The 16,123-nt window shown below is 36.8% G+C and overlaps 1 protein-coding gene across 1 annotated transcript; it reads left to right on the top strand.

Annotated features, from left to right (window-relative positions):
* The first annotated feature begins 434 nt into the window (after positions 1-434).
* Positions 435-1,382, top strand: LOC100764188 (olfactory receptor 7G2-like). Its single transcript, XM_027411640.1, has one exon. It carries the CDS (start codon positions 444-446, stop codon positions 1,380-1,382), a length of 939 nt encoding a protein of 312 aa, XP_027267441.1. The 5' UTR covers positions 435-443.
* The last annotated feature ends 14,741 nt before the right edge of the window (positions 1,383-16,123 follow it).

Raw genomic sequence — 16,123 nt, 5'->3', positions numbered from 1 at the left:
ACTTTAGAAGAAAGATTACATAACTTTGTACTTCTGTTGATAGCATAAAGTATTAAGTGCTTGTGATGCAAAAGCTATATTGTATGATGTTTAATGCTAATGCTTAGAACAATTCACTAAATCAAGTTAATTTATAAAGAATTAAGAAATAGTGTGAGAAGGAATGTTAGGGCATGATGCAGGAAGAGACTAGCAGAAGAAAATACAAGAGAATTAATCAGTCTTTAAAGTGCCTATGAAAAGGGTTTTTCTGTAATGCAAATTTCCTCAAAATTCAGTATATATTAAAACCACCTGGTAGATGTTTTAAAACATAGACTTAAAACTCTAATGTTAATATTTTGTAATGAATACATTTGGAGAATGAAATTCTCTTTCTAACATGCTCATATTTGCTACTGCATTTCATTTCTCTCCATGTTTCAAGCAGATTTACCCACAGAATGGAAGCTAAAAACCAAACAGGTGTTTCAGAATTCTTTCTTATGGGAATAACAGATGATCTCACACTTCAGCTGCCCATCTTCAGCCTGTTCACCTCAATATACCTGATCACCATCTTAGGAAATGTGCTCATCATTCTTACTGTCAGCATTGATTCCCATCTCCAAAAACCCATGTACATTCTTCTCTCCAATCTATCCTTTAATGACATCTGCTTAAGCACAACTATCATTCCAAAGATGCTAGTAAACATTCAGACACAGGATCAGAGCATCACATATACAGGCTGTCTCACTCAAATCTGTTTTACCTTGCTTTTTTGTACTTTGGAAAGTTGTCTTCTTTCAGCAATGTCATATGACCGATATATAGCCATATGTCATCCCTTGAACTATACAACCATCATGAATCCTCAAACCTGTGGTCTTCTAATTCTCCTTTCTCTGATTATTAGTCTTGTGAACACTGGATTGCTTGGTCTGATGGTGTTACGGCTGTCCTTTTGCACAGACCTAGATATTCCCCTGTTTTTCTGTGAACTAGCCCAAGTCATCAAACTAGCTTGTTCTGACACACTAATCAATTATGTTCTGATATATCTTGCAACAATCATACTTAATGGAATTCCAGTCTCTGGAATAATTTTCTCTTATACTCAAATTGTTTCTTCTGTTTTGAGAATATCTTCCATGAAAGGAAGGTATAAAGCTTTTTCTACCTGCGGGACTCACCTAGCAGTGGTTTCCTTATTTTATGGTACAGCATTGGGTGTTTATATCAGCTCTTCATTCAATAATTCAGTCACAAATACTGCATTGGCTTATGTTATGTGCACATTGGTCCCTCAAATGTTGAATCCCTTTATATATAGCTTGAGGAACAAAGACATGAAAGTAGCCTTAAGGAAACACATTAGTAAGGCAATGTGTCATCTCTGATGTTTCAATTGTTGTGGACTTGGTATTCTGGGATAAGCCAAGTTGGAAGTACTAACAAGAACAAATTTGGGTTTCTATCATTACAATCTTCTAAAATGACCAGAAGAAATACTGTCTAAACTTATACTCTCTGTTTTCTTTCAAATTTCTTTTTTAGAGCTCTAAATATCTCTTGTTTGAATAATTACTTTGACCATCTGAAAACAATTTGCTTGTTTATACCACAAAATAAAATAATTATTTAGGGATTATAGTTTTATTAATATGTATTCTATGTAAATATAGAAATGTAAATGTACTTATAGAAATGAAATAGGATCAAAGGTATAGTTCGATATCTCAACATTCTGCAAAAACCTATGATGATAATTTGAGGCAAAACTGAAACTTCAATATTTAACACCTATTATTTCCTTTTGCTCTAAAATTTTAAGCATTTATTTTGAAAACTACAATTAATTGTTACCAGCTGCCATCATCCTACTATTTTATAGGACAATAGACATTAAATCTCCCATCAACCGCACACAAAATTTTTGTCAGTTTTTCTCCATGTGACATATACACAGAAAACTTGGCCCGAGACTATATTTTGCAAAACAAAATTTTGAAAAATATTATGTTGCTTTTCTTCTGAAATGGTCAAGGCCATTTTCAATATATTCTTATTGCATTTCTTATTGCATTATGAGTAAGGAGATGTTTTGTTTGATTGTTTCTTTGTTTTATAAATGCTTTGTTTTATAAATTGTTCATTGTCCTTTTCCAAACTGACATCAAGGCAAGCCAAGTTCTGTTATGCCCCACAGATGAGAAAAAGAGTTTCACAGTTATACAATCCCCCTGGGTAGTGTTCAGTAGTAGGCATTATTCCCTAAAGGAGTTCTCAGATACATCCAAGGTTGATGCGGCAAGGAAGATAAATACAGGAAACTGAACTTTTCAGCCTTTTCCAACACCAACAAGGCAAGATTGGTTTGAAAAACATCTGTTTACAGTGATTTCTATAATGGGTTTGTTTGAGTCTGGCACCATGATAAAGAATAATTAAGTAAAGTATAGAAGGCCAGACAGATGTCCACACTTTCAGACTGAATATGCAGTAGGATATTGTCTGAATATGTTCTTTGTTGATTCAGTATATTTCAGATATGGACTCTCTCTCTCTCTCTCTCTCTCTCTCTCTCTCTCTCTCTCTCTCTTTCTCTCTCTCTCCGTGTGTGTGTGTGTGTGTGTGTGTGTGTGTGTGTGTGTGTGTGTGTGTGTACAGTAAGTTGGCTAGGATGCCCTTAGGGGAGGAGATACAAAAAGTGATACTGAACAGGAAGGAAAAGCATATAGAGGAATCATATTCATACTCCATAGATAATACATAGTTATATGTACATAAAATTTACACATTTTATTGCAAATCCTTTACAAGTTACATTGATAATTATATATATGTGCCTCTGTAAACAAAAGAATACATAGGAATCTAAAAGTTATTAATGTAAGGATAAACCTTGAGTGCCCATTTCATTTGATGATTTAGAACTACTTAAGATCCAGAGAGGCTTCCTTGAGCAATATACTCATTTTAAGTGTAAATGATATATATTTTATTAACTTTTCCTTGGAAGAGGCAAAAATATCTTCAGCCTAAATAATTAACTAAAAAATCCAAATAACAATTACATCAACTTCCAACTTAGTGAAACAATAATTTTATTGCAGTTGCTTACAGAAGTATGGACAAGGGGTTCCTTAGAGAAAGATAAAAGACTCAACTGTTAATAGGGAAGTCTTCTCACCACCAGTTCTGCAAAGACTGTTAAGTCTGAGGGCATCAAGCAATCCCTCCCATTAGCTTTTTCAGAGGATGAATCTTAGATCACAATGTTGCTTCTTTACTGTCTATAACCTGATTCCACCCCTCTAGTGTAATTCACCCTTACTCCTTAACTGCTGCAATTGCCAACTTCAAGAGTGCCTAAGCAGTCACAAGACCACCTGATCCCATCACTCCTTTGGCTTCCAATGTCATCTACCCTGACTCAGTCCTTATCAACCTTGGCCTACTGAGAAAAACTGTCAGATTTCAGTGGCTGCATTTCAGTTACAGGTCTGTTGAAATATTTCCAGAGTCAAAGGTCAGGTCCTTACCACATTGAATATGTCATCTATATTATCTTGCACCTTACTTGCCTGAAATAAGTAAAAAGTCCATCCATGTCTGTGGAGAAAAGACAAAAGAGATTATTTTTCTTACCACTTCACTTAAAGGAAACACTACTTACCAATTCTGATTCAGAGCCAAAGTCTAAAACAGGGTAAATATTTCATTAATAAAAAAGACACAAAACAACAATATACCAAGAAAAGGGACTTCTTACCTCTGGAGCCAAAGAAATTAAAGACAGACTAAATCCTTCATCTCCTAGAAGATTTCTGTGTCTCCAGCTATGGTATGGTGAGTGGCCAGGATCACAAAAAAAGAGCCAAGGTTGAGTGAATACAAAAACAAAACAAAACAAACAAAAAACTGGCAGATGAGCCAAACAGGTGGCCTTCTTTGAAGACAAAGTCCCATAATCCCCAGCCATTAGCCCCAAGTATTTGTGTTTTACACTCCAAGTATTTCCTCATATAAGCCAGAAGCAAGCAAAAGGACAGCAGATGAAGGGACTACTGAAAATCAGGAGGGATGGCTGTTTATCATGGATAGGAAAATAATAATTCCAGAGATGACCTCTACCAGCCTAGGCCCACATATTCATGAAGCAATTTATCTGGGAAGAACTGCCCTATAAGAACTAACACAACAAGCTACCAAAGCCTTTTTGCAGTGTACTTGGAACAATTAAAGCAGGCACACAAAAACATGGGTCCTCCAATCTAGAAGTTGATTTTCCAGATATGAAAGTTACTGATATATGCTGGTTATGATGTGCAACTTTCAGACTGGATAGAAGCTTTTCCTACCACCCAGGGAATTAATTTGGAACTTTCATACATTGTACCACCCCAGTCTTTATGCCAGGTTGAGAAAATAAAAAGAATTTAAAAGTGGTACTAGTCAAACACCACCCAGAAACAGAACTCGCTTGTCCAGAATTCTGTTGCTTGTACAATTTAGAATGCCTTATGCCCTGCATTTATAGTTATTCTTCTTTTGAGAGCATTTTAGCCACCCATCTTCATTTCCTTCAAATGACTCAGGGAATGTCCTAGACATTAGAATCTTGAATATGGATATACTACACTTCTTTGGTTTTTGAAAGAGCTGCCTGACACTACACAGAAAAAAAAATGATCAATCTCACCAATTTCTTAGTGTTTAAAGTTGCAGGGTGGGAATCATGAATATTGCACACTCACACAATGGCTGCTGTGGATGAAATAGGAGTGGACATTGAGAGCTAATCCAGACCAGCCACTGGAAAATGACATCCTCAAAATGCCCTAAGAAAGAGAAAGGCAGCTCTGCTCCTGTCAGGGTTCCAATGCCCTTCCTAATTTGGCTGGTGAATATCCAAGCCATTACTTAATTAGCCTCTCCAGGACTTCTAAATGAATTTGTGTAGTGTGAATTTTTTTTTCAATGAAAGCACTAACTCACAGTCACTAATCAGAATAATTAATTGCTGCCTCTCCACCCAGAGTAGCTCTATCTCACCTTCTTCAGGTGGTGCTTCTTGGGGATAGTCCAGCCATGGATTATCCCTCAAAACTTATCATCCTGTGAATGAACTACCCACAGCAGCACAACAGAATGTTGAATTTGGAGATGGTGCCAGCTAGTGTCAGCCTGTGGACAAGTGACCAGAGAACAAAAGAATTATTATGGATGAACCTATTGGTCTTGTATTATATACTGCTATTAAATATGTGTACTTCACCATGAATGAATCCTGGGAAGAACCTCCCACCAATGGACTATTAGTTGAAGTTGTGGCAAGCTTTATTCTGGAGAAAACCTTTGAGGGATTATGCCGGTATTTTTTTTTTCTGATATTCCCTTTCTCAAAATGCTACTATTAGTAAATGCCTGCTATAGGCAAGTTAACAGATTTGTCTCCAGGTCAGGACTGCTGAATATGCCTGTGTGCAGGCCATGTTGTATATACTGGAGTGAGAATGACTGATTAGCCAAAGCCTGATTAGCAACACCAAAGGTATATGGTACTTTGGCCATGTGTTCAGGTCATGAGGGCAGAGCAGTGTGTGAGAAAAGAAAAGGTGGGTGTGGGGTGTGTTGGGGGTTCGGTGGGGAGCATGGAAGGATGGGAGGGTGAGGGAAAGGGGGATTTATATGTAAATAAGAGTGCTTCTAAAATAAAAAAAAATAATAATAAGAGGAAGCAACTAGAACTGGTATTATGGCCTTTCAGGATGAAGGCTTAGATCCATCTGGGACACGCCCTCTCTTCTACTGTCACTGTTGTCAGAATGCTTGTTATGAAAGATTCAGCAAAAGAATTTTCCAGATAAGGAAGTTCTATCCTTCCAAATGGAGGACCAGTGAAAAAAAGTACTTATATATCCTGCCCTCTGTTTCTCTTTCATAATGTATCTAACACCGTTGCCAACCTCCACTGTCAACAAACTTCAAGTCTTTCAGACTACAATGTGTGCCCAATACCAGTGACTCAAGTCATTCTGTGTTATATTGACATCATTAATTCATTTCACATCCCATATACTAAATTTTTAAACTTTGCAATGGGGGGGAGCAATTGTTTCACTGCTTGTCACTATTATGTAAAATAATCTGATAAATCCCCTATATGCTTGATTCCTATAGAGAACCCTAACTGTAACGTCCAATTTTGATTATCAAAATGTCAAAATCTGGAATCAAATACAACCTACACAACTGAGTATACTTGTGATGGATTTTCTTGATTTGATCATTTGATGTAGAAATACAACTTTTAAATCATCTTGTAGCATCCCACATAAAAGGACATTGGAGAATAAAAATTTTGTGCTTTGACTGACTAACTTCACTCTCCCTAACATGTTCATCCATCATGTTGCTTGGATAATTCTTTGCTGTTTGGAAAACCCCTTCTTCTGGATTCCAACATATACTGAAGTTTATCAGCTCTTTAGCTCTTCTCCTGAGTGCCAGTTTCAGATTGTGCCTTCTGAGATATCCAGTCTTATTGGCTGAAAAACTAAGGTTCCTTGACTTTTCTAGTGTGGAGCAATCATTAATGGACTACCCAAACCACAGCCTATAATCCACTCTAATCAATTCCTTCTACACACACACACACACACACACACACACACACACACACACACACACACACTATCCCTTTTGTGTCCTAAATAATTATGATTTTACAGAGTGTGAACCAGAACAATGTATAGAATTCATATTACATCTGATGTTTACAGAAAGGGAATCACCAAGTAAATTATATGCTTCTTTTAGTTGACATCTTTACTTATGTAAACTTTCCAGTTTAGTATGATAATAAAATTTCTGATATGATGATATTCTTCAAATATTGAGTCCCCTGTGAATGTGTAATATCATATTAACATGCATTTTATACAACAGTTTTTTCCAAAAGAAGAAATATTTGGCATAGATGATCCTTTTTGACCGGTTTACCATTACACAATTATTTCTCTGTACTTACTGTGACTAAATATTTCATTACCATTGCCAAAATGAGATATTCTTCTCACTATACATGACTACAGACAAGTCACTCAACAATCCTTTGATTCAAACTTAAAAATGTGGTATAAATACAGAAAATTGTCCATTTCATTTAAATTTTCCTAGAGTACAAGTTTTGATGTGAGACCTGATAATTTTCTGAATTTTCTCAGTGTCTTTTGTTATTTCCTCCTTTCATTTCAGATTTTGTTAGCTTAGACTCTCTCTACCTTTTGGTTAGTTTGCATGAACATTTGTCTATCTTCTTGATTTTCTTTTTTCCCTTTTCTTTTTTATTTAAATTAGAAACAATATTGCTTCACATGTCAATCTCAGTTCCCTCTCCCTCCAATCCTCCCTTGACCCCACTGATGCCCCCATTGCATCCCCTTTCTCTTCTTAAAAGTCTGTCATAACATTTAGAGCAGGGCCTAGACCCTCCCCTATGTGTGTAGGCTGAGAAAGTATCCCCCTACATGGAGTGGACTCCCAAAGTCCATTTGTGTACTAGTGATAAATACTGATCTAGTACTAGAGGCCCCATAGATTAACCAGAACTCCAAACAGGCATCCACATTCAGAGGGAATCTACTCTTAGTTTAATTGATGATTGGTATTGTTTTCTTTGTTTACATTTTATTGATTTCAGCCCTCAATTTGATTATTTCATGGTATCCACTCTTCCTGGATGAGTTTGCTTCTTTTTATTCCAGAGCTTTCAGGTGTGCTGTTAGGTCACTAATGTGAGGTTTTTCCATGTTCTTTATCTAAGGACTTAGTGCTATGAACTTTCCTCTTAGCACTGCTTTCCTGGTGTCCCATAAGTTTAGGTACATTTTTCTTTCATTTTTATTGAATTCTAGGAAGACTTTAGTTTCTTTCTTTATTTCTTCCTTGACCAAGTGTTGACTCGGTTGAGCATTGTTGAATTTCAATGAAGTTCAAAGAAGAGCTAAAGTCAATATTCCTCAAATTGTTCCACACAATATACACATAATGAACATTGCCAAACTTTTTATGAGGCTACAGTTTCCCTGAACCAAACCACACAAAGATATCTCTAAGACAGGGAATTGCAGACTAATCTCCCTCTTGAACATTGATACAGAAACACCTATTAAAATACTGACAAACAAAATCCTAGAACATACCAGAATAATCATCCACCATGATCAAGCAGGCTTCATCCTAGAGATGGAGGTATGGTCCAATGAACAAAAATATGTCAATGTAATCTACAATGTAAACAAACTGTAAGTAAAAAACCACATGATCATCTCACTAGATGCTGAAAAACCCTTTAACAAAATCCAACAACCCTTTAGGATAAAGGCCTTTGAGAGATCATGGATAAAAGGAACATACCTAAATATAATAAAGGCAATATACAGCAAGCAAAACAGCCAACCTCAAACCAAATGGAGAGAAATTCACAGTTATTGCACTTAAACCAGATATAAAACAAGGTTGTCCACTCTCCCCATATCTACTCAATATAGTCCTTGAAGGTCTAGCTAGAGCAGTAAGACAATGAAAGGAGATCAATCGGATACAAATGGGAAAGGAAGAAGTCAAACTTTTACTATTTCCAGATGATAGTAGATATAGGTGACCTAAAAAATTCTATTACAGAACTCCTACAGCTGATTAATACCTTTAGGTATGTGTCAGGATACAAGATGAACTCAAAATATCAGTAGCCCTCCTATATGCAGATGATCAATGGGCTGAGAAAGAAATCAGAAAAACATCACCATTCACAATAGCCACAAACAACATAAAACACACTGATATAACTCTAATCAAGCAAGTGAAAGACCTGTATGAGAAGAACTTTGAGTCTTTGAAGAAAGAAATTGAAGAAGATATCAGAAAATAGTAATATCTCCCCAGGTCATCATTTACTTAACTGCTAATACCAGCTTATGAGTACATACCAAGTTTGTCTTTCTGGGTCTAGGTTACCTAACTTAGAGTTATTATTTTTTCCTAGTTGCATCTATGTGATATGTTTCTGTGCAGGTCCACAATTGAATACATTATAAAATAAAATATATTTGTGCTTTTATTTTTCAATCACTCAAAGTATCTATTTGCCTTGTCATTTGTGTATGTAATTGAATGTGCTAGACTCATTTTGATGCCTTTGTAATACTCTGTTAAAATTAAATAACACATACTACATTATATTTCTAAGTAAGATTTGTTTGTCTTTTTGACAAGTATCCACTTCCGCATTAGATCAACTCTAGCAGTGAATGCTGGTGTTATACATGCATCACACACACACACACACACACACACACACACACACACACACACACACACACACACAAATGCTGAAGATCCTGACATATACACAGTAATATTTGAGAACTTTGTGAATTCACTAACTACATCTCAGTAGCAGATAGAATAGTGGAGGTTGAAAATGGACAGATATTTGTTAGTACTCATAGAGTACTAAATTTTAGAACACTTGAGCATTGTTCCTATATATTTTCTTGCAGAAATGTGCTTCTTAAACACCGTATTTTATGGCAAGCAACCTGCATGCCGGACCGAGTTTGGTGGCGGTGGGTTCCGAACACCGAACACCCAGAGGCAGCCCGGCCTCCATCTGCAGGCCCAGGGAGGCCAGGAGCTGTTTCCAGCTCCTGTTCATCGTCGCTGTTCAGAGTCATCTGACACAAGCGACCTGCATGCCTGATGGAGTTCGGCAGCAGGATCCCACACACCAAGGCTGGGTGACAACTCTGCCTGCAACTGCCTGACTAGTGGGACCCGGCATGCCAGAACACTGCTGACACTGGGTAACAGTGACACCTCCATTCATGAGAAGAGGACCATCATCAGAGTATTGGATCTGTTTGCACCTACCAGAAGAGAACCTTGGTCCCACACCCACAAGGAGAACAAGAAACTCTTGCTACACGCACCAGAAAAAAGGATGAGAAGAAGACAAGGTAAAAGCACATCCAACAACAGAAAACCCAATATGACACCACCAGAGACTAGGAACCATACACCAGTAAGACCTAAACATCACAATGCAGATGAACCAGAAGAGAATGATATTAAAAGCATCTTCATGAAAATGATAGAGGAACTCAAAGAAGACGTGAGAAAATCCCTTAAAGAAATGCAAGAAAAAACAAACCAAAAAATATAAGATATCAACAAATCTCTCAAGGAAACAGTTCAAGACATAAAAACTGAAATAGAGACAATAAAGAAAGCACAATCTGAGGGAATGATGGAAATAGAAAAGCTGGGTAAATGATTAGGAACTACAGATGAAAGCTTAACCAACAGAATACAAGAGATGGAAGAGAGAATCTCAGGAGTTGAAGACACACTATAGGAAATAGATTCATCAACCAAAGAAATCTTAAGTCCAACAAATCCCAGGAAATATGGAATACCATGAAAAGACCAAACCTAAGAATAATAGGTATAGAAGAAGGTGAAGAAATCCAACTCAAAGGCGGAGAAAACATATTCAACAAAATCATAGAGGAAAACTTTCCCAACCTAAAGAAAGACATGCTAATGAAAATACAAGAAGCCTACAGAACACCAAATAGACTGAACCAAAAAAATGTCACCTCGCCATAGAATAATTAAAACACCAAACATAAACAACAAAGAGAAAATATTAAGAGCAGCAAAGGAAAAAGGTCAAGTAACCTATAAAGGCAAACCTGTCAGAATCACACCTGACTTTTCCTTGAAAACTCTGAAAGCCAGAAGGTCCTGGTTAGATATTCTACCTACACTAAGAGACCATGGATGCCAGCCCAGACTACTATACCCAACAAAGCTTTCAATCATTATAGATGGAGAAAACAAGATATTCCATGAAAAAACCAGATTCAAACAATACAAATCCACCAATACAGCCCTACCAAAAGTACTGGAAGGAAAACTGCATCCCAGGAAAGTTAACTACAACCAAAAAAAACATAGGCAATAGATAATCCCAACTTACCTACAGTCAAAAGGAAAAGGGGATAGAAGCCCACACATAATCTCTCCACCATCACCAAATCAAAAACAAACAACAATGAACAATAATCAAAGGTCATTAATATCCATCAACATTAATGGTCTTAACTCCCCTATAAAAAGACACAGATTAGCAGAGTGGATAAGAAGACAGAATCCTTCCTTCGGCTGCATACAAGAAACTCACCTCAACCTCAAAGGCAGACAGCATCTAAGAATTAAAGGTTGGGGGAAGATTTTCCAATCAAATGGACTCAAGGAACAAGCTGGGGTAGCAATCCTAATATCCAATAAATTGGACTTTAAACTAAAATCAGTCAAAATAGATGAAGAAGGTCATTTCCTACTCATCACAGGAGAAATCCTTCAGGATGAAGCCTCAATTCTGAACATTTATGCCCCAAATACAAAGGCATCCACATTTGTAAAGAAACTTTACTAAAACTCAAATCACACATAAAACCACACACACTTATAGTGGGAGATTTCAACACCCCACTCTCACCACTGGACAGGAACACCAGACAGAAACTTAACAAAGAAACAAAGGAACTAATAGAAGTTATGGCACAATTGGACTTAACAGATATCTATAGAAAATTCCACCCAAATACAAAACAATTTACCTTCTTCTCAGCGCCACATGGAACCTTCTCTAAAATCGAACACATGCTTGCCAACAAAGCAAACCTCAACAAGTGCAAAAAAATTGAAATAACGCCCTGTGTCTTATCAGACCACCATGCTTTAAAATTAGAATTCAACAATAACATGAACTACAGAAAACCTACAAACTCATGGAAATTAATTAGCACCCAATTGCACAATTCATGGGTCCAGGAAGAAATAAAAAAAAAAAGAAAATAAGATTTCCTAGAATTAAATGAGAATGAGGACACAACATATCCAAACCTATGGGATACTCTGAGAGCAGTGCTAAGAAGAAAGTTCATAGCACTAAATGCCAACATGAAGAAACAGGAGAATAATCACACTAGAGAATTAACAGCACAACTGAAAGCTTTAGAAAACAAAGAAGCCAATACACCCCGGAGGAGCAGACACCAGGAAATCAAATTGAGGGCTGAAATCAATAAAATGGAAACTAGGAGAACAATACAAAGGATCAAGGTAACAAAAATTTGGTTCTTAGAGGAAATCATCAAGATAGACAAAACTTTATCCAAACTTACCAAACAACAAAGAGTTAACATGCAAATTAATAAATTCAGGAATGAAAAGGGGGACATAACAACAGACACAGAGGAAATCCAGAGAATCATCAGGTCATACTTTGAAAAACTATATTCCTCAAAATTTGAAAATCTAAAGGAAATGAACAATTTTCTGGACAGATTTCACTTACCAAAATTAAATCAAGAACAGATAAGCAACTTAAATAGACCTGTAATCTTTAATGAAATTGAAACACTCATTAGAAGTTTCCCAACAAAAAAATCCCAGGGCCAGATGGCTTCAGTGCAGAATTCTACCAGAAATTCAAATTACAGCTAATGCCAATTCTCCTCAAAGTATTCCACACAATAGAAGCAGAAGGGTCATTTCCAAACTCTTTTTATGAGGCTTCAATAACCTTGATACCCAAGCCACACAAAGACACAACTAAGAAAGAGAACTACAGACCAATATCTCTCATGAACATTGATGCAAAAATTCTCAATAAAATATTGGCAAATCGAATCAAAGAACACATCAGAGAAATCATCCACCCCAATCAAGTAGGCTTCATCCCAGGGATGCAAGGATGGTTCAACATATGAAAATCCATCAATGTAATCCACCATACAAACAGACTGAGTAAAAAAAAATCACATGATCATCTCACTAGATGCCGAAAAAGCCTTTGACAAAATCCAACACCCCTTCATGATAAAGGTCCTGGAGAAATCAGGGATAACAGGAACATACCTCAACATAATAAAAGCAATACAGCAAGCCAACAGCCAACAACAAATTAAATGGAGAGAAACTCAATGCAATTCCTCTAAAACCAGGAACAAGACAAGGCTGTCCACTCTCTCCATACCTCTTCAATATTGTCCTTCAAGTTCTAGCTAGAGCAATAAGACAACAAAAGGAGATCAAGGGAATACAAATCGGAAAGGAAGAATTCAAACTGTCACTATTTGCAGATGATATGATAGTCTACATAAGTGACCCAAAAACTCAACCAGGGAACTCCTACAGCTGATAAACACCTTCAGCAAAGTGGCAGGATACAAGATTAACTCAAAAAATCTGTAGCCCTACTATATATGGATGACACATTGGTGGAGAAAGAAATCAAAGAAACATCACCATTTGCAATTGCCACAAACAACATAAAATACCTTGGGGTAACACTAACCAAAAAAGTGAAAGACCTGTACCATAAGAATTTTGAGTCTCTAAATAAAGAAATTAAAGAAGATACCCGTAAATGGAAAGATCTCCCATGCTCTTGGATAGGTAGGATCAACATAGTAAAAATGACAATCTTTCCAAAAGCAATCTACAGATTCAATGCAATCCCCATCAAAATCCCAACACAATTCTTCACTGACCTTGAAAGAACAGTTCTCTCTCTAAATGAAAGCTATAGCATCCAGACTTTTAAAAATAATAAACACTCATTGTAAAATCATATAGATTCAGTAATGTCCCTAGTTTCCATATTTATAGTCTCCTTTCACTGTTATCATCAAAATTTATGAATATGTCTACATAATGCAAGTATTTGTATTTAAGTTCCAGAACAGGAAAAAGTATTCATTTCCTGCCTCTTGTTTGCAGTATCTTGCCTTTTGCATCATTCTCTGCTACCTGTAATTTAGTGGATGGTACATGTCTCACCCGCACAAACTTTGCTACAATCATGAAATTCCATATCTATTTTACATCGTGCTATATTGGAATGCTTATTTTGAATGTTAAGGGAAATTAACTCAGAAAAGATGAGCACTTGATTTTCTTTTCCTTGCTTCCCCCCCCCCCGCTAAGTATAGACAAGAAACACAATGAATGAATCAACAGTACATATTTTGATGAAAGCAATGTTAAGCATACAAAACACTGCACATTCGAGAAGAGCCTTGCATTTTCCCAGCTCTTAACACTGGAAATGAGATTCACAATCTTGTTAGTGTCAAACTATGATCATTCATGTTGCTCTACAAATCAAAATAGTATTTTGAAAGAACAGCACTGCACCTTTGATATTAAAGCTTTTTGTTGTCTGTGCTTTATGAATGAAATTTTGTTCAAGAAGAGCCTTAAGGAAGGCAGGAGACTTGATCAGGTGAGAAGAGAACCCAGGAGGATACTCTGTAGAGAGTGTACGGAAGCTGGTCTCTTGTTATCATTTGAATTGCAGGAAGTGACATTAAATATGTGTGCGCATTGAAAGTAAACTTACATTATTCCCGTCAAACCTGAACTGTAGCTGCTCTGCATGTCATGGAGGTGATGAGTTCATCTCCAGGGACGGGGTGAAAGGAAAAGGTACATGAGATTTCCACTCCAGAGGAAAAGCTATGCTGACACCTAGACAGAGAAAGCTGCCCTCTGCCCTCTGCCCTCTACCTGGGGGCCCTGTGCTGTTCTGGCATGGACCAACAAGTGGAGATTAAAAACAAGAGAAGTATCTGGGACAGAAAAATGTCAAAGCCTTAGAGTCAGTTACAGTCTTAAGGGGAACAGTGTCTGAATGGAAGTTATGTTATTAACAATGTAGAATTAAAAGGGAAAAATTAAAATATCAATGTACTACTTCCAAATTATACAACTTCCAGCCATATCCATCATAAGATGGTCTGAATAGACAAAAGAACAAGCTAAATGTGGTGCAGAAATAGTTCCATGCTGCACAGGCTCAAATTTGGTAGCAATACCTTTCAAAATCTTTGTCTTTTTAATAGTCAAGGAAAGAAATAAAGACAAATGCTAGCTCTCCTAGTAGCATGTTACTCATAAATTTAAAAAATTCTTCACGGAAGATGAGTTTTGAACTTAAGGACTGAGTGCAGCCTGAAGAACTTGGAAATGAAGCAAAGCAAACGCGACCACAGCATCAAGCCTACCTTATTCAGTGGAGCTGTTGAAATCTCTGAGTCTACACAGGCATAAGTGTGTGTTTTCTTACAGCATGCTTATCTCAAGGCCACCTGGGTGTCTCAGTTCAAGAGGAAAGCCCCCCACTAAGGAGTTTTTTTGCCCTTTCCAAAAATAAATAAATAAATAAAGGAATAAAGGACAATCTTAAAAAAAAGAAAGAACAGTTCTCAACTTTATATGGAGAAACAAAAGACCCAGGATAGCCAAAACAACTCTGTACAATAGAGGAACTTCTGGAGGCATCACCATCCCTAACTTTAAGATCTATTACAGAGCTATTGTCCTGAAAACAGCTTGGTATTGGCACAAAAATAGACAGGCAGACCAATGGAATACAGTTGAAAAACCTGATATTAACCCACACACCTACAAACACCTGATTTTTGACAAACAATCCAAATACATACACTGTAACAAAGAGAACATCTTCAACAAATGGTGCTGGCATAACTGGATGCAATCATGTTGAAGACTACAGATAAAACCAAGCCTTTCGCCCTACACAAAACTTAAATCAAATTAGATCAAAGACCTCAACATAAACCCAGCCACACTGAACCTACTAGAAGATAAGTTGGGAAATACCCTTGAATTAATCATTACAGGAGACCACTTCCTGAACATAACACCAGTAGCACAGACACTGAGATCAAAAATTAATAAATGGGACCTCCTGAAACTGAGAAACTTCTGTAAGGCAAAGGACATAGTCAGCAAGACAAAATGACAGCCCACAGACAGGGAAAAGATATTCACCAACCCCATCTGACACAGGGTTGATCTCCAAAATATACTAAGAACTCAAGAAGCTATTCTTGAAAACACCAAACAATCCAATTAAAAAATGGGGTACAGACCTAAATAGACAATTCTCAATAGAGGGATCTAAAATGGTTGAAAGACACATAAGAAAGTTTTCAACATCCTTAGCCATCAGGGAAATGCAAATCGAAGCAACTCG

Source organism: Cricetulus griseus, chromosome 4 (assembly GCF_003668045.3).
Source record: "Cricetulus griseus strain 17A/GY chromosome 4, alternate assembly CriGri-PICRH-1.0, whole genome shotgun sequence".
Lineage (NCBI taxonomy): Eukaryota > Metazoa > Chordata > Mammalia > Rodentia > Cricetidae > Cricetulus > Cricetulus griseus.
The sequence above is the reverse complement of the archived record's forward strand: the minus strand, read 5'-3'. Positions and strand labels throughout refer to the sequence as shown.

What these genes read in the sequence shown, in the direction of transcription:
- LOC100764188 (XM_027411640.1), top strand. Translation starts at nt 444, where the DNA reads ATGGAAGCTAAAAACCAAACAGGTGTTTCAGAATTCTTTCTTATGGGA.